Raw genomic sequence first — 24,618 nt, forward strand, 5'->3', positions numbered from 1 at the left:
ATGGTCAGTCGTAGTGGGTGATGATTAATTGAACTCCTATCTTGCAAGACCACCCGTGTGGGCTATCTGGTTCTGTGATCACTTGTAAAACCTATTGCATTTGGTGTATAAATATGCTGCTGAAACACTCTGTAGGGGAGCCAGTGGCTGTCGTGTATCTAGATTTCCAGAAAGCCTTTGATAAGGTCCCACATGGGAGATTGGTGATCAAAATTAGAGCACATGGTATTGGGGGTAGAGTGTTGACATGGATAGAGAACTGGTTGGCAGACAGGAAGCAAAGAGTAGGAGTAACCTGCCTTCCTCTGATAAGCTTGAAGGCGTGTGTTTCTCCCGACCTTCACTGAAAGACTACAAGCTTGCCTTTTAAACCTACTTTGCCTGTGACTCACCAAGTCCAGCCAACGGTCGTTCTCGCTGCTGCTTCTCCCGACTTTCACTGAGACGTGCGGGTTTGTAGGTTAATTGGCTTCGCACAAAATTGTAAGTTGTCCCTCATGAGTGTAGGATTGTGTTAGTGTGCGGGGATCGCTGGTCGGAGCGGACTCGGTGGGCCGAAGGGCCTGTTTCCGCACTGTATCTCCAAACTAAACTAAACCGTCCCATCACACACTCCTCCCATCAGGGTCACACACACACGCGGGGGTCAACTCACTCCTGAAACCACGTTGTTGCAAAAGATCTTTGTCAAGGTCGGCGTCGGCACAGACTGGATGTTCTGAGGTTCGATTCTAACCTGTAATACAACGGAGAGAAAGAGTCATAGAGTCACACAGCTTGGAAACAGGCCCTTCGGCCCAACGTGCCCACACCGGCCAACATGTCCCATCTGCACTCGTACCAACTGCCCGTGTTTGGCCCATATCCCTCCAAACCTGTCCTATCCAATGTGCCTGTCCAAGTGTTGTGATAGTCCCTGCCTCAACTATATAGAAACATGGAAAACAAGTGCAGGACGCCATTTGGCCCTTCAAGCCAGCACTGCCATTCATTGTGATCATGGCTGACCATCCACAATCAGTAACCCGTGCCTGCCTTCTCCCCATATCCCTTGATTCCGCTAGCCCTTAGAGCAGGGGTTCCCAACCTTTTTCGTCCCATTTACCCCATTGCAATTTTTCGAAAGTAAATTTACCCCCACCCTGTTTTGTTCAGTAATTTGAGTTTACACTTCTGCCATAATAAAGCAAACGACAAAGGGGAAATTTGAAAATACTGTTTTTAACATTATTATTTTAAGTTCAAATAACAATAATAATAATAGCACATAACAATGTTATTTCACTTATTTATGAACAACTAAAGATGACCAGATCCAAACATAGTCAGTCAATGTGTACAAATCCAGAATCAACAAATTCATCCCCTGGGGGTAAATTTATCCCAGGTTTGGAACCCTTGCCCTAGAACTCTATCTAACTCTCTTTTAAATTCATCCAGTGAATTGGCCTCCACTGCCTTCTGTGGCAGAGAATTCCACAGATTCACAACTCTCTGGGTGGAAAAGTTTCTTCTCAAGAGTTTTAAATGGCCTCCCCTTTATTCTTAGACTGTGTGGCTCCTGGTTCTGGACTACCCCAGCAATGGGAACATTTTTCCTGCATCTAGTCTGTCCAGTCCTTTTATAAATTTATAAGTTTCTACAAGATCCCCTCTCATCCTTCTAAACTCCAGTGAATACAAGCCCAGTCTTTCCAATCGTTCCTCATATGACAGTCCCGCCATCCCGGGGATTAACCTGGTGAGCCTACGCTGCACTGTCTCAATAGCAAGGACATTCTTCCTCAAATTTGCTACCTTCTCTGGCAGCTCGTTCCATCCACCCACTACCATTTGTGTGGAAAAATTGCCCCTCAGGTTCCTATTAAATCTTCCCCCCCTCTCTCACCTTAAGCCTATGTCCACTAGTCCTCGATTCCCCTAATCTGGACAAGAGACTCTGGGCAAGATGGGGTTCATACACTTGGAACAGCAAAAAATTCAGGGACTTTCAAAGGACTTCCAAAAATCCCATTTTCAAGGACCAAAATCCATTAAACATTGATGTTTTTATCCAGTTTTTCTCTCCGTAGGTAAGAAAATACTGTTTTCAAACCTGTTAATTTGGTGCATATATGGTTAATTAGTAAAATCGACGCTGATTTTGTGTTTTTTTTTGCTTTATGCGGTGAGTTCCCCTCAACTCTTCCCGACTCTTTAACTTGTCCAGGAGCCGTGGAACCGTGGCTGCGGGAGCAGGGACTGGAGGCAGAAGCTGCCAGCGAAGGTTCACCGGAGAGGGGATCGCCACCGACCCAGAGAGATCACAGGCGAGAGATCACAGCACCCCCTCACACACAACAAACTCAAGGAAACTTCCCTCCTCGCCACCACTGCCGCCGCCGCTCACCCCAGGCATGCAGGGCTTCTGAACAACAAACTACAACACTTGTGTTATTCTTATTTCGCTGCACTAGAGGGAGACGGGGCCGGGGAAAAGATTGGAGGAATCGGGGGTAGAGAGAGTTGGGGTGGAGAGAGAGTCGGGGTGGAGAGAGAGTCGGGGGTAGAGAGAGAAAGTCGGGGTGGAGAGTGAGTCGGGGTGGAGAGAGAGTCGGGGTGGAGAGAGAGTCGGGGTAGAGAGAGAATCGGGGTAAGAGAGTGAGTCGAGGGTAGAGAGAGAATCGGGGTAGAGAGAGAGTCGAGGGTAGAGAGAGAGTCGGGGGTGGAGAGAGAGAATCAGGGGTGGAGAGAGAGAAAGTCGGGGGTGGAGAGTGAGTCGGGGGTAGAGAGTCGGGGTGGAGAGAGAGTCGGGGTGGAGAGTGAGTCGGGGTGGAGAGTGAGTCGGGGGTGGAGAGAGAGAGTCGGGGGTGGAGAGAGAGAGTCGGGGGTGGAGAGAGTGAGTCGGGGTGGAGAGAGTGAGTCGGGGTGGAGAGAGTGAGTCGGGGGTAGAGAGTCGGGGGTGGAGAGAGAGAGTCGGGGGTGGAGAGTGAGTCGGGGGTAGAGAGTCGGGGGTGGAGAGAGAGTCGGGGGTGGAGAGTGAGTCGGGGGTAGAGAGTCGGGGGTGGAGAGAGAGTCGGGGGTGGAGAGAGAGTCGGGGGTGGAGAGAGAGAGTCGGGGGTGGAGAGAGAGTCGGGGGTGGAGAGAAAGTCGGGGTGGAGAGAGAGTCGGGGTGGAGAGAGAGTCGGGGTGGAGAGAAAGTCGGGGTGGAGAGAAAGTCGGGGTGGAGAGAAAGTCGGGGTGGAGAGAGAGTCGGGGTGGAGAGAGAAAGTCGGGGTGGAGAGAATGTCGGGGGTGGTGAGTGAGTCGGGGGTGGAGAGAAAGTCGGGGTGGAGAGAATGTCGGGGTGGAGAGAGAGTCGGGCGTAGAGGGAGCAGGGAGTTAGAGCGGGAGCGAGGAAAGGGGGAGGGTGTCAGAGTGTCCGGTGAAGGAGCGCCGCCACTTGCTCTCTCCCCTCTCTCTCTCCTAGCACCAGCGAGATCTGCGCCGCTCCTCCACTCTCTTCCCCGGCCCGGTCTCCCTCTAGCGCAGCGAAATAAGAACTAACACAAGTGTCGTAGTTGTTGTTCAGAAGCCCCGAGATGAGCGGCGGAGGCGAGGAGGGAAAAATAGGCGACAAAGACAAATGACTTTTAATAAAAATACGCATTATAAACAATGCAAAAACACCACATTACTCTGCACAAAATAATACTTTTATCAAGGACCCATGATAAATCCAAGGACTTGAAAAACAGAGTTTCAAATTCAAGGATTTTCAAGGACCGTACGAGCCCTGGCAAGAGACCCGATCTATTCCTCTCGTGATTTTATACAGCTCAAGATCAGCCCTCATCCTCCTGTGCTTCAAGAAATAGAGTCCCAGGCTGCCCCAACCTCTCCTTGTAGCTCAGGCCCCTCGAGTCCTGGCAACATCCTCGTAAAACTTCTCCGTGCCTTTTCCAGCTTGACGACATCTTTCCTGTAACACAGTGCCCAGAACTGAACACACTCACCTCAGTCATATTAAATATATCCGGAGTCTGGAAGAGAAAAAATGGAGAGAGGGAGGGAGAGAGTGAAAATGTACACTGTGGACGGCTCGATTGTAGTCATGTAGTCTTTCCGCTGACTGGAAAGCATGCAACAACAAAGCTTTTCACTGTACCTCAGTACACGTGACAATAAACTAAACTACACCTCTCTCTCTCTCCCCATTTCTCTCACTCTCTCCTCCTTCCCTCCCTCTCTCTCTCCCCCCCCTCTCTTCTGCTTTGACTATCAAGGGCCAGAGTTCACATATTCTAGGAGAAGAATTGGGCCATTTAGCTCATCGAGTCCACTCCGCCATTCAATCATGGCTGATCTATCTTTCCCTCCTAACCCCATTCCCCTGCCTCCTCCCCATAACCCGACACAGGTACTAATCAAGAATCTATCCATCTCTGCCTTAAATATATCCACTGACTTGGCCTCCACAGCCTGAGAGAGTGGAATGGGAATACTTATTCAATACACTTGAAAAATTTAAGATTGGTCCAAAATTTATCTCTTGGATCAAGCTGATATGTCATATACCTCACTCAGGCTTCTGTACTTACCAATAGTCAGAGATCCCCTTTCTTTAGGCTCTTTCGAGGTACTAGACAGGGCTGTCCTTTATGCCCTTTATTGTTCGATATTGGCTAGTGCTCTTAGGGAATCCCCCAATATTTTTGGCATTGTCCGTGGGAATAAGACATATAAGCGATCTCTCTATGCAGATGATCTGTTATTAATATATTTCTAATCCAGAGAAATCTATTCCTGCAATAATAGCTTTACTTAATCAATTTAGTCGTTTTTCTGGTTATAAATTAAATCTTAGTAAGAGTGAGCTTTTTCCATTAAACAATCAAATGTCGAATTATGGACAGTTTCCATTCAGATTGACTACTGACTGTTTTACTTATTTAGGTATCGAGATTACCAAGAAACACAAGGACCTATTTAAAACTAATTTTATCTCCTTAATTGACCATGTCAGACAACAGTTTACTAAATGGTCACCAATGTCCTTATCCCTAATCGGCCGAATCAATGCTATTAAAATGATTATTCTACCTAAATTTTTATATTTATTTCAGATGATACCTTTTTTTATTTCTAAATCTTTTTTTGATGTTATTGATTCAAAAATTTCTTCATATACATGGCAGAATAAAAATCCCAGACTAATTAAAAAATACTTACAGAAATTTTAAAAAGATGGTGGTTTGGCATTGCCGAACCTTAGATTTTATTATTGGGCAATAGACAATAGCCAATAGACAATACGTGCACAAGGAGGCCATTCGGCCCTTCGAGCCAGCACCGCCATTCAATGTGATCATGGCTGATCATTCTCAATCAGGACCCCGTTCCTGCCTTCTCCCCATACCACCTGACTCCGCTATCCTTAAGAGCTCTCTCTTGAATGCATTCAGATAATTGGCCTTCACTGCCTTCTGAGGCAGAGAATTCCACAGATTTACAACTCTCTGACTGAAAAAGTTTTTCCTCATCTCAGTTCTAAATGGCCGACCCCTTATTCTTAAACTGTGGCCCCTTGTTCTGGACTTCCCCAACATTGGGAACGTGTTTCCTGCCTCTAACGTGTCCAACCACTTAATAATCTTATACGTTTCGATAAGATCTCCTCTCATCCTTCTAAATTCCAGTGTATACAAGCCTAGTCGATCCAGTCTTTCAACATATGACAGTCCCGCCATTCCGGGAATTAACCTAGTGAACCTACACTACACGCCCTCAATAGCAAGAATACCTTCCTCAAATTTGGAGACCAAAACTGCACACAGTACTCCAGGTGCGGTCTCACTAGGGCCCTGTACAACTGCAGAAGGACCTCTTTGCTCCTATACTCAACTCCTCTTGTTATGAAGGCCAACATTCCATTGGCTTTCTTCACTGCCTGCTGTACCTGCATGCTTCCTTTCAGTGACTGATGCACTAGGACACCCAGATCTCGTTGTACGTCCCCTTTTCCTAACTTGACACCATTCAGATAATACTCTGCCTTCCTATTCTTACCACCAAAGTGGATAACCTCGCACTTATCCACACTAAACTGCATCTGCCATGCATCCGCCCACTCACACAACCTGTCCAAGTCACCCTGCAACCTCGTAGCATCTTCCTCACAATTCACACTACCACCCAGCTTTGTATCATCTGCAAATTTGCTAATGGTACTTTTAATCCCTTCATCCAAGTCATTAATGTATATTGTAAATAGCTGCAGTCCCAGCACCGAGCCTTGCAGTTAATGCTCGTTATTTAACGTTTTGGACAAAAGATTTAGAGGATACCCAATATCCAGGATGGATAAATCCTGAGCTTGAATCTATGCAGGGGTTATCATTGGCCCCCCTGCAGGACGTATACATCAGGAGGTGCAGATCAAGAGCAAGCAAGATTATGGGGGACCCCCTACCACCCCAGCAACGGACTGTTCCAGCTGCTACTGTCAGGCAAACGCCTCCGCCGTCATGCTGTGAAAACGGATAGGATGAGACGGAGTTTCTTCCCACAGGCCATCAGGACTGTTAACTATTATAACTCGAGGGACTAAATTTTCTTTTCTATATTAATTTTAATTTATATGCTGTAATTGTAACTTTTTTTGCACAATCCGCAGGCATTGCCACTTTCATTTCACTGCACATTGTGTATGTGTATGTGACAAATAAACTTGACTTGACTTCTATCCTAGGAACCTCGTTACCTTTTACAATTACGAGATTGAATAAATATACGATTAACCCAATAATAAGACACACATTGCGATTACCCTCTTTTCCATTATCACATCAAACCAAAATGTACAGTACAAAATGTACACTTGAATCCTTATCAGAAAGGTTTAATATCGACTATTTATGTTGATGTTGAAATTACAAGTAGGTACATCTGATAAAATCAAGAATGATTGGGAAAGAGAACTTCAAATTTCTTTAACAATAGAGAAATGGGAGAGGATTCTTCAATTAGTCAACACCTCTTCAATGTGTGCAAGACATGCTCTGATACAATTTAAGGTAGTTCACAGAGCACATATGTCTAAAGATAAGTTAGCGTGTTTTTATGGTCATATAAATCCTACTTGTGATAGATGTAAGTCTGAGGTGGCTTCGCTGACTCATATGTTTTGGTCTTGCCCACTTTAGGAAAAATATTGGAAAGAAAATTTTGATATTATTTCTGTAGTTTTAGGTATTGATTTACAACCTCATCCTATCACTGCAATTTTTGGGCTACCAATGTTAGATTCCATTCATCTGCCCCTTTCAGCCCGTCGGTTGATTGCTTTTACTACATTAATTGCCAAAAGATCTATTTTGTTTGAATGGAAAGACTCTAATCCTCCTACCACTCTCCATTGGTATTCTGAAATGTTTAAATTTAGATAACATTAGGAGTGATATTGTTGAACCCTCGGTTAAATTTGATAGGACTTGGGGAAGCTTTATTCAATATTTTCACACGATACAAGTTGTTCCCTCTCCAGCCGTTATAAATATTTTTTACCTTTACTTGGTGGAACGGATTTGACAACAAATAGGGGTCTAAACTGTTGAATTTTTTTGCAGCCCAGATTCTGTATTGTTTTGGGGTTTTTTGTTTGTTTGCTTATTTTAGTTTACGGGGGTAAAAAAAAAAATTCTTTTAATCTTTAAAAAAAATATATAAGTTCTCTTTTAACCTTTTATCTATAATAACATAGAGACTGGGAGGTCTATACCCTAGGTGTATTTTGAAACTGGATTTATATTTAGGTTACATTTGTTATTAATATAATCCTGATCCCTATGTATCAATATCACTGTTATGCTTATCAATTTTTGAAATTTAATAAAAAGATTTGAAAAGAAAAGAAAAAAAAGAATATCTGTCTCTGCCTTAAACATATCCACTGACTTGGCCTCCACCTCTGTCTGTGGCAAAGAATCCCACAGATTCACCACCCTCTGGCGAAACAAATTCCTCCTCATCTCCTTCCTAAAGGAACGTCCTTTAATTCTGAGGCTGTGCCCCCTGGTCCTAGACTCTCCCATCAGTGGACACATCCTCTCCCCATCCATTCTTTCCAGGCCTTTCAAAGTCCCAGCCTGCCCCAACCTCTCCCTGTAGCTCAGGCCCCTCGAGTCCTGGCAACATCCTCGTACATTTTCTCCGCGCCCTTTCCAGCTTGCCGACATCTTTGCTGTAACACGGTGCCCAGAACTGAACACAATACTCTAAATGTGGTTTCACCAACATCTTGTACAACTGCAACATGACTTCCCGACTGCTATACTCAGTACTCTGACTGATGAAGGCCAACGTGCTAAAAGCTTTTTTGCGAAGCCACTTTCAGGGAACTGTTTAGATCCCTCTGCTCGACAACATTCCCTGTCTACCTGTGACGCCACTTTGAGGGGACTGTGCTGCCTTCTCACCTGGAGGAGGGTAAAACCCTGGTAGTAGGTGCCAGCGTTCAGCGCAGGGAGGGAGGTGCAGGCAGAGCGGAGATCGGCGAGGTGGCGGGAGCAGCTGGAACTGGCCGTTTGGAAGAAGCCTGCCTCCACCATGTTTCCGGAGAGAGGGAGTGAGAGGGAGAGAGAGGGGAGGGAGCAGAAGGGGAGAGAGGATAGAGAGAGAGGGAGTGAGAGGGGAGGGAGAGGGAGGGGAGAGAGGATAGAGAGGGAGTGAGAGGAGAGGGAGAGTGAGGGGATAGAGAGAGGGGGTGAGAGACAGCGAGAGAGAAGGGAGGGAGAGGAAGGGGAGAGAGGATAGAGAGGGGGGCGAGAGGGAGAGAGAGAGAGAGGGAGGGGGTGGAGGGGGATAGAGTGAGGTTTTGACGTGTAAAAATGTGCGCGTGTTAAAGGGAGAATGAGATCGGGACAGAGTGAGAGGGCGAGGGGAGAGAGAGAGGAGGGAGAGAGAGAGGGGAGAGAAAGAGGGGGAGAGAGAGAAAGAGAGAGAGTGGGAGAGAGAGGGGGGGAGAAGGATAGAGCAAGAGAGAGAGAAGGGGAAGGAAGGAGGGGGATAGAGTCAGGTTTTTGTGTAAGGAGAGAGAGGGGGAGAGAGAGGGAGGGGGAGAGAGGGAGGGGGAGAGAGAGGGGGAGAGAGAGGGTGAGAGGGGGAGAGAGAGAGGGGAAGAGCGAGAGGGGGAGAGAGAGCAAGAGGGGGAGAGAGAGCGAGAGGGGGAGAGAGAGAGAGGGAGTGATGGAGAGAGAGAGAGAGAGAGAGAGGGGGATAGAAGAGAGGGGAGAGAGAGAAGGGGGGAGAGAGAGGGGGGGAGAGAGAGGGGGGGAGAGAGGGGGGGAGAGAGAGGGGGGGAGAGAGAGGGGGGGAGAGAGAGGGGGGGAGAGAGAGGGGGGGAGAGAGAGGGGGAGAGAGGGGGGGAGAGAGAGGGGGGAGAGAGAGGGGGGAGAGATAGGGGGGAGAGAGGGGGAGAGAGGGGGAGAGAGGGGGAGAGAGAGGGGGGAGAGAGAGGGGGGAGAGAGAGGGGGGAGAGGGGGAGAGGACAAACAAACACACAAAAAACAAAGTAAGACTTACTGTCAGACACTTGAACGAACGTAAGCATTTCTTTCCCCATCGTTCTCCCCCTCTCCTCTCCCACCCCCTGTCCCCACCCACCCACCGCCCCCACCCTCTCCGGTGTGAGGTGGGGGGAGAGTGAGGGAGGGAAGCAAGGAAAGAGGGAAGGAAAAAGGGAGGGAAGGAATGTAGAAAAGATGGGAGAGAGAAGGGGAGAGGGAGATGGAGGGCGGGAGAGGGGGAGTGAGTGAGTGAGAGAATGAGTGAGTGAATTATGGAGGGAGGGAGGGAGGGAAAGAATGAGTGTGTGACAGTTTTATAAGGTGGTGGAAGAAATCTCAACTGTGGTAGATAATGTACTTGAATGTGTTACAATAGAAATATGGATGGGAAAAACAAAAATGTAATTGTGAGTTGTATTTATAGAACATCAGGGGCTAATATAGACACATTTAAAGACTGGATGGAGGAACATTTTACAAAAACAAAACATAAAATTATGTTTATCTGCGGCGACTTCAATATTGATTTGCTAAATCCAAATAATCATAAAATGACTGAGGAATTTATCAATACATTGTAAGGTATCAGCTTATATCCCAAAATCACCGGACCCAGTCGGATTACTTCCCATTGTGCTACATTAATTGATAATATATTTACTAATGATATAGATAACAATACAGTAGGAGGATTATTAGTAAATGACATCAGTGACCACCTTCCAGTTTTCACAGTTTATAACAGCAACTACGGAAAAAATAAGCAGGACAATAAACAAGAATACCGAAGGGTTAGGACAGAAGAGTCCATGGTTGCACTTAAAAATGATTTACTTGCACAAAACTAGGAATTAATATATAAAGAAAATGATTATGACAATTTTTTAAGAATATTTAAAATACTATATGATAAAAATTGTCCAATGAAACAATATTGTAGAGAAATAAAGTATAAAGATAATCATTGGATGTCAAAAGGATTGCTAAATGCCTGCAAAAAGAAAAATACACTATACAGAGAATTCATTAAACATAGAACTATAGAAGCAGAAAATAAATATAAGAAATATAAAAACAAGTTAACTAATATCATGAGAAATTGTAAGAAAGAATATTATAATAAACTATTAGAAAACAATAAACACAACATTAAGGATATATGGAATATATTAAACAGCATAATTAGAAATAACTCTAGACAGATTAATTATCCGCAGTATTTTATAGAAAATGATAAGACTCTAAATAACATGGATGACGTGGTTAATAAATTTAATAATTTTTTTGTAAGTGTTGGACCTAATTTAGCAGAAAAAATCCCAGATCCGGTGACATCTAATGATAATCTTATAGAAACGAATCCAAGTACAATGTTTCTTAAACCGGTAGAAGAAATGGAGATTGTAGATATTGTTAATAAATGCAAAAATAAAACATCCACTGATTATAATGAGACAGATATGAAAATAGTTTTAAAAAAAGGGTAATTGATGGGATTTCCAAACAATAGACAATAGACAATAGACAATAGGTGCAGGAGTAGGCCATTCAGCCCTTCGAGCCAGCACCGCCATTCAATGCGATCATGGCTGATCACTCTCAATCAGTACCCCGTTCCTGCCTTCTCCCCATACCCCCTCACTCCGCTATCCTTAAGAGCTCTATCCAGCTCTCTCTTGAAAGCATCCAACGAACTGGCCTCCACTGCCTTCTGAGGCAGAGAATTCCACACCTTCACCACTCTCTGACTGAAAAAGTTCTTCCTCATCTCCGTTCTAAATGGCCTACCCCTTATTCTTAAACTGTGGCCCCTTGTTCTGGACTCCCCCAACATTGGGAACATGTTATCTGCCTCTAATGTGTCCAATCCCCTAATTATCTTATATGTTTCAATAAGATCCCCCCTCATCCTTCTAAATTCCAGTGTATACAAGCCCAATCGCTCCAGCCTTTCAACATACGACAGTCCCGCCATTCCGGGAATTAACCTAGTGAACCTACGCTGCACGCCCTCCATAGCAAGAATATCCTTCCTCAAATTTGGAGACCAAAACTGCACACAGTACTCCAGGTGCGGTCTCACCAGGGCCCGGTACAACTGTAGAAGGACCTCTTTGCTCCTATACTCAACTCCTCTTGTTACGAAGGCCAACATTCCATTGGCTTTCTTCACTGCCTGCTGTACCTGCATGCTTCCTTTCATTGACTGATGCACTAGGACACCCAGATCTCGTTGAACTCCCCCTCCTCCTAACTTGACACCATTCAGATAATAATCTGCCTTTCTATTCTTACTTCCAAAGTGAATAACCTCACACTTATCTACATTAAACTGCATCTGCCATGTATCCGCCCACTCACACAACCTGTCCAAGTCACCCTGCAGCCTTATTGCATCTTCCTCACAATTCACACTACCCCCCAACTTAGTATCATCTGCAAATTTGCTAATGGTACTTTTAATCCCTTCGTCTAAGTCATTAATGTATATCGTAAATAACTGGGGTCCCAGCACCGAACCTTGCGGTACCCCACTGGTCACTGCCTGCCATTCCGAAACGGACCCATTTATCCCCACTCTTTGCTTTCTGTCTGTCAACCAATTTTCTATCCATGTCAGTACCCTACCCCCAATACCATGTGCCCTAATTTTGCCCACTAATCTCCTATGTGGGACCTTGTCGAAGGCTTTCTGAAACCACTAACACACATTTTTAATTTATCATTACAAACCGGTCAATTTCCCAATAATATGAAAATAGCTAAAGTTATTCCGCTGTATAAAACTGGAGATAAACACCACTTCACAAATTACAGACCTGTTTCTCTTCTCCCACAGTTCTCTAAAATTCTGGAAAAACTTTTCGTCAACAGATTAGACAATTTCATAGATAAGCACAATTTACTCTCTAATAGTCAATATGGATTTAGAAGTAACCGGTCAACATCACTAGCTTTAACTGAACTCATTGAACAAATCACAAATTCTATAGATAAAAAGAAATATGCTGTTGGGGTATTCATTGATCTAATAAAAGCATTCGATACAATAAATCATGAAATATTAATCAATAAATTGGAACTATATGGGATTAGGGGGTTGGCTTTAGAGTGGGTTAGAAGTTATTTAAAGAACAGGAAACAATTTGTGAAGATGGGAGAATATCAGTCTGGATGTTTGGACATTGTGTGTGGAGTCCCCCAGGGGTCAGTGTTGGGTCCTAAACTCTTCATCATCTACATCAATGATATATGTAAATTATCAAAAATATTGAAATTCATCCTATTTGCTGATGACACTAACATTCTTGGTTCTGGTGAAAATTTACAGCAACTTTTGGACAATATCACCTCAGAATTTTGCAAAATTAAAAAATGGTTTGACATTAACAAATTATCACTAAACTTGAGCAAAACAAAAATTATGATATTTGGGAACAGTAAAATAAACAATCAAGCACAGGTACAGATAGAGGGTGTTAACATAGAAAGAGTAAATGAAACTAAATTCCTTGGGGTGATAATAGATGAAAAAAATTGCTAGAAATCTCACATTAAACATATCCACAGTAAAGTATCTAGAAGCATTTCAGTTCTGGCCAAAGCAAAACATTTCCTAGATAACAAATCACTTCGCATTCTGTTCTGTTCACTTGTTTCACCTTATTTAAGTTACTGTATAGAGGTGTGGGGAAGTACATATATAAGTTCACTACAACCACTATTCATACTGCAAAAAAGAGCCATTAGAATAATTCATAATGTCGGTTTTTGTGAACACACCAACTCATTATTTATAAAGTCTAAAATAATCAAATTTTATGACATTGTGGAATATCAAACAGCTCAATTCATGTACAAAGTGAGAAACAATTTGCTACCAAGTAACTTACAGGAAATGTTTTATGAAAGAGAGGGGGGTATAATTTAAGGGGAACATTAAATTTCAAGATTCGCAATACTCGAACAACAATGAAAAGATTTTCTATATCAATCAGTGGAGTAAAGCTATGGAACAGAATGAATGCGGAATTAAAACAATGTTCAAACATCATCCAGTTTAAAAACAAATATAAACATACGATTTTTTCTAGGTACAGTGAGGAGGGGGATTAACAGTCACCAGGGGTCTACATATAATAACACATCATTATTTAAATAAGTATATATATAAACATATAAGGGTGTATGAGTATTTTTGTATTAATATCTGACTTATTATACGGGTGGGTGACTATATTTGTATTTATATTTTGTATGTAAATGGTCGGGTATATGTATATATATGATTGGCCTAATGTATGTATATATATCAGATGTAGTTAATATAGACATTATTGTGTAAATAGGTATATTCATATGATTGTAGGGGTGAGGAGTATATATGTAGTTATATACGTATTTTAGGTATTAGTTATTATAGATAATACTTGATAAATATTGATTAGGGAATGGGGTAGGATTAAATAAGTTCACACTTCTACCTACTCCTTTTCGCACATGTAAAGACGTTAAGTAATGGATGAAATTTTTTGTATTTCTTCTGTTTTTTTGTTTATTTTGTTTTTTAATTGATGTCTTTTAACATGTACGAAATAAAACGATAGAATGAGAATGAATGAGTTTTAGAAAGTTTGAAAGGTAGATGGAGGTAGGAAGAGAGGGTGGGAGGGAGGGAGGGAGGGAGGCAGTACCTGCAGGGTTGCCATCTGTACATTCTCCTCCCGTCAGGGCCACAGGCAGAGACAGCACACCCAGCGCTGATGTGTCCGCGAAATAGGTCACCATTTGTTGTCCCAGCTGAGGAGAGAGGGAGGAGAGAGGGAGAGCGGGAGGAGAGAGGGAGGAGAGAGGTAGGGAGAGAGGGTGGAGGGAAAAGGAAAGGGAGAGAGAGGGGGAAATAGAGAGGGTGAGAGAGAGAGGGAGTAAGAGAGAGAGTGAGAGTGAGAGGGAGAGTGAGAGGGAGAGTGAGAGGGAGAGTGAGGGAGGGAGAGAATGAGTGTGTGAGAAAGTTTTGGAAAGTTTGAGAGAGGGAGAGTTTTAGAAAGTTATGGAAAGTTTCAGAGGAGATGGAAAGAGAGGGAGGGAGAGAAAGAGAGGAGAGGGAGAGAGAGAGAGAGGAGGGGAGGGAGGGAGAGAGAGAGAGGAGGGGAGGGAGGGAGGGAGAGTGGGAGGGAGAGAATGAGTGTGAGAAAGTTTTGGAAAGTTTGAGAGGGGAGAGAGAGAGAGAGAGGGAGGGAGATGGAGAGAGGGAGAGAATGTGAGAAAGTTTTGGAAAGTTTGAGAGAGGGGAGGGCGAGAGAGAGAGAGAGAGAGAGAGAGAGAGAGAGAGAGAGAATGACGAGAGGGAGGGAGAGAATGGGTGTGTGAGAAGGTTTTCGAAAGTTTGAGAGAGGGGGAGAGAGGGAGGGACGGGGAGAGAGAGATGAGAGGGAGGAAGAGAGGGAGAGAGAGGTGGAGATGTTAAAGTTTGTTTCTTAATACAAACAACATAAACAGTTAAAGGTAAACCAAGCAAAGCTTTAATTATCGTCAGACGGGAGTGGGGGGATCAGTGCTAAGTGTCTATGACCATACTCAGCACTCCCCTTGTTTCCACTCAAAGATACAGCATTTTCACAGCATTTTTATACAGAATTTGCAGCAAGAATGTTTAACACAACATTTCCTTCAAATCAATCACATTGTATTAGAACACAATATACACAATAAGTCATTAGTCGAAGGTAAGGACCCTTATCATACCACAGAAGGTCCTGTTTTCACACTCCCACAAATAGTCAACAGTTAACCACATCCTCATCTTAAGGAGAGCATTGTCCATCGTCTTTCCCAGACATCTTTCCCAGGGATAACAGGATGCACTGCTCGAGAGACTTTAAGAATTGCATAGTCTCATCCTGCCTGGTACAACTTTGCAAACATCAGCTATTCAGGACCCAAAGTTCAGGCTCATCCTGTTCATTCATTCTACCATTTTATTATTTCTGTGGTTTCCAGGAATTGTAAGTTTCAGCTACCAGACACATCCTTATGCACAATTAGCATTCCTTCACCTTCAACAATATAGAAGCTCCACAAGCATACAAACAGGGCAGGGCAGTAACGAAAGTGGGTTTATGCACAGCATAGGGGAATGGTGAGGAGGGTGGGCCTAAAATTGTGGCGCTATCCTGTACTGTTTTGGCTGTGTAGAAGGCATGGTACATACAGACACATATACACACAGACAAACCGAGAGATTTTGTTTTATATATATATATATATATAGATATAGATGTAGAGTTCTTGTTATATAATCATATAGAATTCTAGTTCTCGGGTTATATATTCTAGTTATATAGATATCGTTATCTAAATTCCTTGTTATATAGAGTTCTAGTAATACAGATACATAGAAAATAGGTGCAGGTGGAGGCCATTCGGCTCTCAGCCATCACCACCATTCAATGTGATCATGGCTGATCATCCACAATGTACCCTTCCTGCTTTCTTCCCACATCCGTTGATTCCCTCAGTCCTAAGAGATGAATCTAACTCTTTCTTGAAAAAATCCAGTGAATTGGAAAGATTGGGCTAGTATTCACTGGAGTTTAGAAGGATGAGAGGGGATCTTATGGAGACATATAAAATTATAAAAGGAGTGGAGAAGCTAGATGCAAGGAAAATATTCCCAATGTTGGGGGAGTCCAGAACCAGGGGCCACACACCGTGTAAGAATAAAGGGGAGGCCATTAAAAACTGAGATGAGGAGAAACTTTTTCAGTTGTGAGTTTGTGGAATTCTCTGCCACAGAGGGCAGTGGAGGTCAATTCACTGGATGAATTTAAAAGAGAGTTAGACAGAACTCTCGGGGCTAGTGGAATCAAGGGGTATGGGGAGAAGGCAGGCACGGGAAACTGATTGTGGATGATCAGCCATGATCATGGCGGTGCTGGCTTGAAGGCCAAATGGCCTTCTCCTGCACCCATTGTCTATGTTTCTATGTTCTAGTTATATTAGGGCCTGTTCCTGTGCTATGTTGTTTTAAGATTGGAACTAAATCTTTACAGCTTACCCGATAGAATTCTTCTGTCATGTTCAGGGTCTGCGTTTTGACGAAAGAAAGACACAATATTACAATTGTACACCATGTGAAGCGTATAACCTCAATACATCACCATAAACCTATGTCCTCTGGTCCTCGATTCCACAACTCTGGGCAAGAGACTCTGTGGCGTCTACCCGATCTACACCGATCAGCCCACTTCTCTACATCGGCGAGATCAAACACAAGCTCGGCATTCGTTTCGCTCAACACCTTCGCTCAGTCCGCCTTAACCAACCTGATCTCCCGGTGGCTCAGCACTTCAACTCCCCCTCCCACTCCCAGTCTGACCTTTCTGTCATGGGCCTTCTCCATTGTCAGAGTGAGGCCCACCGCAAATTGGAGGAACAGCACCTCATATTTTGCTTGGGCAGCTTGCAGCCCAGCGGTATGAACATTGATTTCTCTAACTTTAGATAGTTCCTCCGTCCGTCTCTTTCCCCTCCCCTTCCCAGTTCTCCCACTGTCTTCCTGTCTCCAACTACATCCTTTCTTTGTCCCGCCCCCTCCCCTGACATCAGACTGGTGAAGGGTGTTGACCCAAAACGTCACCTATTCCTTCTCTCCTGAGATGCTGCCTGACCCACTGAGTTACTCCAGCATTTTGTGATACCTTTGATTTGTACCAGCATCTGCAGTTATTTTCCTAGCCAAAACCTTTGTTGTGCAGCGGTAGTGTTGCTACCACACAGCGCCAGAGACCCGCGTTCGATCCTGATCACGGGAGCTGTCTGTACGGAGTTTGCACGTTCTCCCCGTAACTTGCGTGGGTTTTCTCCGGGCGCTCCGGTTTCTTCCCATAGTCCAAAGACATCTGGGTTTGTAAGTTAATTGGCTTCGGTAAAATTGTAAATTGTCCCCAAGTGTGTGTCCAGGATAGTGTTAGGGTGTGGGGATCGCTGGTTGGCACGGACTCGGTGGGCCGAAGGGCCTGTTTCCGCGCTGTATCTCTAAACTAAACAAGTGTGTGAACAGGCGATCGCTGGTCAAGGCGGACTCGGTGGGGAAGGATCTGTATCTCTGAACTAAACTAACTAATGGGTTAACGAGAGAGAGAGAGAGACGGGGGGGAGAGAAAGACAGAGACAGAGAGAGATAATTACAAACCATTTTATCTCTCCCTTCCCTTCCCTTCCTACATCTTTCAATGTTCTATATTCAGTCAATCATCAAAACACATGCCCAGAGGGATTTTTGGAGAACACGGACAGGTGACGTTTCGGGTTCACACCCGCTGAGTTACTTCAGCACTTTGTACCAGTCCACGTTCTCCAGAGATGCTGCCTGACCCGCTGATTACCAGCACTTTGTGTCTTCCTTTGGTCTGAAACCTTCTCTGCATCGTCTCTGAGTTCGTGGTGCAGCGTCTCTGAGTTCGTGGTAGCCGCCTCACAGTGCCAGAGACCCGGGTTCGATCCTGACTACGGGTGCTGTCTTTACAGAGTTTGCACGTTCTCCCCGTGACCTGCGTGGGTTTTCTCCGGGCGCTCCCGAGATGTATAAAATCATTGAGAGGAATAGATCGGGTAGATGCACAGAGTCTCTTGCCCAGAGTAGGGGAATCGAGGACCAGAGGACATGGGTTTAAGGTGAGAGAGGGGGGGAAGATTTAATAGGAACCTGAGGGGCAACTTATCCACACAGAGGGTGATGAGTGGATGGAATGAGCTGCCGGAAGAGGTAGTTGAGGCAGGGACTATCACAACACTTGGACAGGTACATGGATAGGACAGGTTTGGAGGGATATGGTGGGACTAGTGGACAGGTGGGACAAGTGTAGATGGGGCATGTTGGCCAGTGTGGGCAAGTTAGGCCGATGGGCTTGTTTCCATGCTGGGACAGAGAGGGGGGAGAGAGAGGGAGAGGGAGAGGGGGCGGAGAGGGAGAGAGCAGAGAGAGTGCCAATAGTGAAAGGCCTGGACAGAGTGGATGTGGAGAGGATGTTTCCACTAGTGGGAGAGTCTAGGACCAGAGGGCACAGCCTCAGAATTAAAGGACGTTCCATTCGGAAGGAGAGGAGGAAACATTTCTGTAATCAGAGGGTTATAGTTTTGAGAGGGGGAAAGAGAGGGAGGTGTGCAGGTTGACCAGAATGCTGCCTGGATTAGTCACAGAGTGATACAGCGTGGAAACAGGCCCTTTGGCCCAACTCGCCCAGACACTAGTCCCACCTGCCCGCGTTTGGCACATATCCCTCCAAACCTGTCTTATCCATGTACATGTCCAAGTGTTGTGATGGTCCCTGCCTCAACTACCTCCTCCAGCAGCTCGTTCCATACACCCACCACCCTCTGTGTGGAAAACTTGCCCCTCAGATTCCTATTAAATCTTCCCCCCCCCCCCCTCTCTCACCTTAACCCCACGTCCTCTGGACCTCAATTCCCCTACTCTGGGCAAAAGACTCAACCCGATCTATTCCTCGCGGGATTTAAGATCACCAGGTAGTGTAAGAAAATAACTGCAGATGCTGGTACAAATCGAAGGTATTTATTCACAAAAGCTGGAGTAACTCAGCAAGTCAGGCAGCATCTCAGGAGAGAAGGAATGGGTGACGTTTTGGGTCGAGACCCTTCTTCAGACCACCCCTCTATAAGATCACCTCATCCTCCTGCGCTCCAAGGAATAGAGTCCCAGCCTGCCCCAACCTCTCCCTGTAGCTCAGGCCCCTCGAGTCCCGGCAACATCCTCGTAAATCTTCTCTACACCCTTTCAAGCTTGACAACATCTTTCCTGTAACACGGTGCCCAGCACTGAACACAATACTCTAAATGCAATCTCACCGTCTTGTACAACTGTAACATGACTTCCCAACTTCTACACTCAATACTCTAAGGACCAATGTGCCAAAACCCTTCTTGACCACCTTATCTAGAGAGTTATTTGGAGTTCTAGTTAGAGAGGGGGACACGGGAACAGGCCCTTATATAACTAGAACTCGACAAAGGAGAGACAGGGGAGAGAATGTATGGTCTTTCCGCTGACTGGAGAGCACGGGACAAAAAAGCTATTCACTGTAACTCGGTACAAGTGACAATAATCTAAACTCAAGTAAGGGAGGCACGGTGGCGCAGCGGTAGAGTTGCTGCCTCATGGCATCAGAGACCCGGGTTCCATCCCGACCACGGGTGCTGTACAGAGTTTGCACGTTCTCTCCATGATCTGCGTGGATTTTCTCCCGGCGCTCCAGTTCCCTCCCACACTCCAAACACGTGCGGGTTTGTAGGTTAATTGGCTTTGGTAAAAATTGTAAATTGTCCCCTAGTGTGCGGGGATCGCTGTTCGGCGCGGACTCGGTGAGCCTAAGGGCCTGTTCCCACAATGTATCTCCAAACTAAACTGGTGTGTGAACGGGCGATCGCTGTTCGGAGCGGACTCGGTGGGCCAAGGGGCCTGTTTCCGCGCTGTATCTCTCAAGTAAACTAAACTTACGGTCGGTAACGATGACACAGAAATAGGAATCTGAACCATTGTCGATTGTGATGGTGGGCAGCTCAGAGTTGCTGATGAAAATGGCAGACTGTCCAATGCAGACATGCTCTGTAACCCTGGAATAAACAGAGATAAATTAACAGTAGGTGACTTCTTTACCATTCAGGGAGTCACAAGTTACAGGAGTAGAATTAGGCCATTCGGCCCATCGAGTCTACTCTGCCATTCAATCATGGCTGTCCTTCAAGACATTCATTGCGAGAGGATTTGAGTCTAGGAGCAAGGAGGTCCAACTGCAGTTGTACAGGGCCCTGGTGAGACCACACTTGGATATTGTGCGCAGTTTTGGTCTCCTAAGTTATGGAAGGACGTCCTTGCTATTGAGGGAGTGCACCGGAGGTTAATTCCCAGGATGGCGGGATTGACATATGATGAAAGAATGGGTCGACTGGGCTTGTATTCGTTGCAATTTAGAAGGATGAGAGAGGATCTTGTAGAAACATATACAATTCTTAAAGGATTAGAAAGGCTAGATGCAGGAAAAATGTTCCCGGTGTTGGGGGAGTCCAGAACCAGGGGCCACACACAGTTTTAGAATAAGGGGTCTGAGATGACGAGAAACTTTTCCACCCAGAGAATTGTGAATCTGTAGGATTCTCTGCCACTGAAGGCAGTGGAGGCCAATTCACTGGATGCTTTCAAGAGAAACAGATAGACTTAGCTCTTAGGGCTAACGCAATCAAGGGATATGGGGAGAAAGCAGGAATGGAGTATTGATTGTGGATGATCAGCCATGATCATATTGAATAGCAGTGCTGGCTTAAAGGGCCGAATGGCCTAATCCTGCACCTATGTTTCAGTCTCTGCCTGCTGACCCCACTTTCCTGCCTTCTTCCCATAACCCTTGACACATGTTCTAATCAATAATTTATCTATCTCCGCCTTAAAAATATCCACTGACTTGGCCTCCACTGCTGTCTACGGCAATGAATCCCACAGATTCACCACCCTCTGGCAAAAGAAATTCCTCCTCATCTCCTTCCTAAAGAAACGGCCTTTAATTCTGAGGCTGTGCCCTCTGGTCCTAGACTCTCCCACGAGTGGAAACATCCTCTCCACATCCACTCTATCCAGGCCTTTCATTATTCCGTAAGTTTCAAGGAGGTCCCCCCTCGTTCCTCTCAACTCCAGCGAGTACAGACCCGGTGCCGACAAAGGCTCATCTTAGAACGTTAACCCACTCATTCCTGGGATCGTTCTTGTAAACCTCCTCTGGACCCTCTCCAGAGCCGGCACATCCATCCTCAGATACGGGTGGGAATCTGCTCTCAATACTCCACATGCAGCCTGACCGGCGCCATGTAGAGCCTCAGCATTATATGTTTTGTATTCCAGTCCTCTTGATATAGATGCTGGGATTGAATTTGCCTTCCGAGGTACAGTGCAAAGCTTTTTTGTTGCGTGCTATCCAGTTAGCGGAAAGACTATACATGATTACATTCGAGCCATCCACAGTGCACAGTTACAGGATAAAGGGCTGGATAGAGTGGATGTGGAGAGGATGTTTCCACTGGTGGGAGAGACCAGCACCAGAGGGCACAGACTCAGAATTGAAGGGCGCTCCTTTAGGATGGAGATGAGGAGGAATTTCTTTAGCCAGAGGGTAGTGAATCTGTTGGATTCATTGCCACAGATGGCGGTGGAGGCCAAGTCAGTGGATATATTTAAGGCAGAGATAGATAGATTCTTGATTAGTACGGGTGACAGGGGTTATGGATGTTCTTCAGTAAACACAGTCCAAATCTTAGTTTAGTTTAGAGATACAGCACGGAAACAGGCCCTTCGGCCTACTGAATGCGCGCCGACCAGCGATCGCCCGTTCATACACTAGTTTAGTTTAGAGATACAGTGCGGAAACCCGCCCACACCGACCAACATGCCCCATCTGCACTAGACCCACCTGCCCGCGCTTGGTCCACAACCCTCCAAACCTGTCCTGTCCATGTACCTGTCCAACTGTTTCTTAAAAGTTGGGATAGACCCAGCCTCAACTACCTCCTCCGGCAGCTCGTTCCATACACCCACCACCTTCTGTGTGGAAAAGTTGCCCCTCAGATTCCTATTAAATCTTTCCCCTTCACCTAGTCCTAGCCTGCCCCCAACCTTCAGGGAACTGTGTACCTGCGCTCCCAGATCCCTCTGCCTTACTTTTTTTGAGGACGTAACTAGGAAAATTGACAGGGGAGTGCCGGTGGATGTGGTGTACCTCGACTTTCAGAAAGCCTTCGACAAGATACCACATAGGAGATTAGTGGGCAAAATTAGAGCACATAGTATTGGGGGTTGGGTACTGACATGGATAGAAAGTTGATTGACAGACAGAAAGCAAAGAGTGGGGATAAATGGGTCCCTTTCAGAATGGCAGGCAGTGACTAGTGGGGTACCGCAACGCTCGGTGTTGGGACTGCAGCTATTATACAATATACATTAATGACTTGGATGAAGGGATTAAAAGTAACATTAGCAAATTTGCAGATGATACAAAGCTGGGTGGTAGTGTGAGCTGTGAGGAAGATGCTATGAGGTTGCAGGGTGACTTGGACAGGTTGTGTGAGTGGACGGATGCATGGCAGATGCAGTTTAATGTGGATAAGTGTGAGGTTATCAACTTTGGTGGTAATGATATGAAGGCAGATTATTATCTGAATGGTGTCAAGTTAGGAAAAGGGGACGTACAACGAGATCTTGGTGTCCTCGTGCACCAGTCACTGAAAGGAAGCATGCAGGTACAGCAGGCAGTGAAGAAAGCCAATGGAATGTTGGCCTTCATAACAAGAGGAGTTGAGTATAGGAGCAAAGATGTCCTTCTGCAGTTGTATAGGGCCCTAGTGAGACCGCACCTGGAGTACTGTGTGCAGTTTTGGTCTCCAAATTTAAGGAAGGATATGCTTGCTATTGAGGACGTGCAGCGTAGGTTTACTAGGTTAATTCCCGGAATGGCGGGACTGTCGTATGTTAAAAGACTGGAGCGGCTAAGCTTGTATACACTGGAATTTAGAAGGATGAGAGGGGATCTTAACGAAACATATAAGATTATTAAAAGGTTGGACACGTTAGAGGCAGGAAACATGTTCCCAATGTTGGGGGAGTCCAGACCCAGGGGCCACAGTTTAAGAATAAGGGGTAGGCCATTTAGAACGGAGATAAGGAAAAACGTTTTCAGTCAGAGTTGTAAATCTGTGGAATTCACTGCCTCAGAAGGCAGTGGAGGCCAAGTCTCTAAATGCATTCAAGGGAGGACTAGATAGAGCTCTTAAGGATAGCGGAGTCAGGGAGTATGGGGTGAAGGCAGGAACGGGTACTGATTGAGAATGATCAGCCATGATCACATTGAATGGCGGTGCTGGCTCAAACGGCCGAATGGCCTACACCTGCACCCATTGATCACGGGGAACAAGGACATGGCAGACCAATTGAATAACTACTTTGGTTCTGTCTTCACTAAGGAAGACATAAATAATCTGCCGGAAATAGCAGGGGACCGGGAGTCAAATGAGATGGAACTGCGTGAAATCCAGGTTAGGCGGGAAGTGGTGTTAGGTAAATTAAATGGATTAAAGGCCGATAAATCCCCAGGGCCAGATAGGCTGCATCCCAGAGTGCTTAAGAAGGTAGCCCCAGAAATAGTGGATGCATTAGTGATAATTTTTCAAAACCCTTTAGATTCTGGAGTAGTTCCTGAGGATTAGGAATGTGGCTTTAAACTACGTAGTGGGGGGAGGGGTTGACAAACTGGGAATATGGAGATGGGAGTTAAAGGGGAAGCAAATACAGGAGAAATTGCAAAGGACTCTGAATGAATGGGGAGGGAAGTTCTAGAAGGGATAAGAGAGTAAGGTCAGGGCCAATTGTGACCGGTGTGAGAGGGGAGGTGAATACGGAAATTAAAGTGTTGTATTTAAATGCGCGAAGTATAAGAAATAATGTGGATGAGCTTGAGTTAGACATTGGCAAGTATGATGTTGTGGGAATCGCTGAGACATGGCTACAAGAGGACCTCGGCTGGGAACTGAATATTCAGGGGTACACAACATATAGAAAAGACAGACAGGTGGGCAGAGGGGGTGGGGTCGCTCTGTTGGTGAGGAATGATATTCACTCCCTTGCAAGGGGTGACATAGAGATGTAGAATCAGTATGGGTAGAAATGAGGAATTGTAAGGGTAAAAAGACCCTAATGGGAGTTATCTGCAGGCCCCCAAACAGTAGCCTCGACATAGGGTTCAAGTTGAATGAGGAGCTAAAATTGGCATGTCGCAAATGTAATGCTACGGTGGTTATGGGAGATTTCAACATGCAGGTAGACTGGGAAAATCAGGTTGGTAATGGACCCCAGGAAAGAGAGTTTGTGGAGTGTCTCCGAGATGGATTCTTAGAACAGCTTGTACCAGAGCCTACCAGGGAGAAGGCAATTCTGGATTTAGTGTTGTGTAATGAACCTGATCTGATAAGGGGACTCAAGGTAAAAGAGCCATTAGGATGCAGTGATCACAATATGATAAGTTTTACTCTACAAATT

General features: G+C 45.3%; 1 protein-coding gene across 4 annotated transcripts in view; it reads right to left on the reverse strand.

Annotated features, from left to right (window-relative positions):
- LOC144596354 (tectonic-3-like) overlaps positions 1-24,618 on the reverse strand; it is a 60,338-nt gene that overhangs the window by 27,378 nt on the left and 8,342 nt on the right. For 2 of the 4 annotated variants that reach the window (XM_078404609.1, XM_078404610.1), the window contains exons 3-7: positions 16,582-16,611; positions 14,219-14,324; positions 8,436-8,554; positions 3,975-4,001; positions 656-736 (exon numbers count right to left, since the gene is read on the reverse strand). In XM_078404609.1, coding sequence (XP_078260735.1) covers positions 656-736; positions 3,975-4,001; positions 8,436-8,554; positions 14,219-14,324; positions 16,582-16,602 — 354 coding nt within the window. In that variant the 5' untranslated portion in view covers positions 16,603-16,611. Of the gene's footprint in view, positions 1-655; positions 737-3,974; positions 4,002-8,435; positions 8,559-14,218; positions 14,325-16,581; positions 16,614-24,618 lie in introns of those variants that run through there. The other 2 variants (XM_078404608.1, XM_078404611.1) reach the window with 2 other exon arrangements.

This window comes from Rhinoraja longicauda, chromosome 8 (assembly GCF_053455715.1).
Source record: "Rhinoraja longicauda isolate Sanriku21f chromosome 8, sRhiLon1.1, whole genome shotgun sequence".
Classification (NCBI taxonomy): Eukaryota; Metazoa; Chordata; class Chondrichthyes; order Rajiformes; family Arhynchobatidae; genus Rhinoraja; species Rhinoraja longicauda.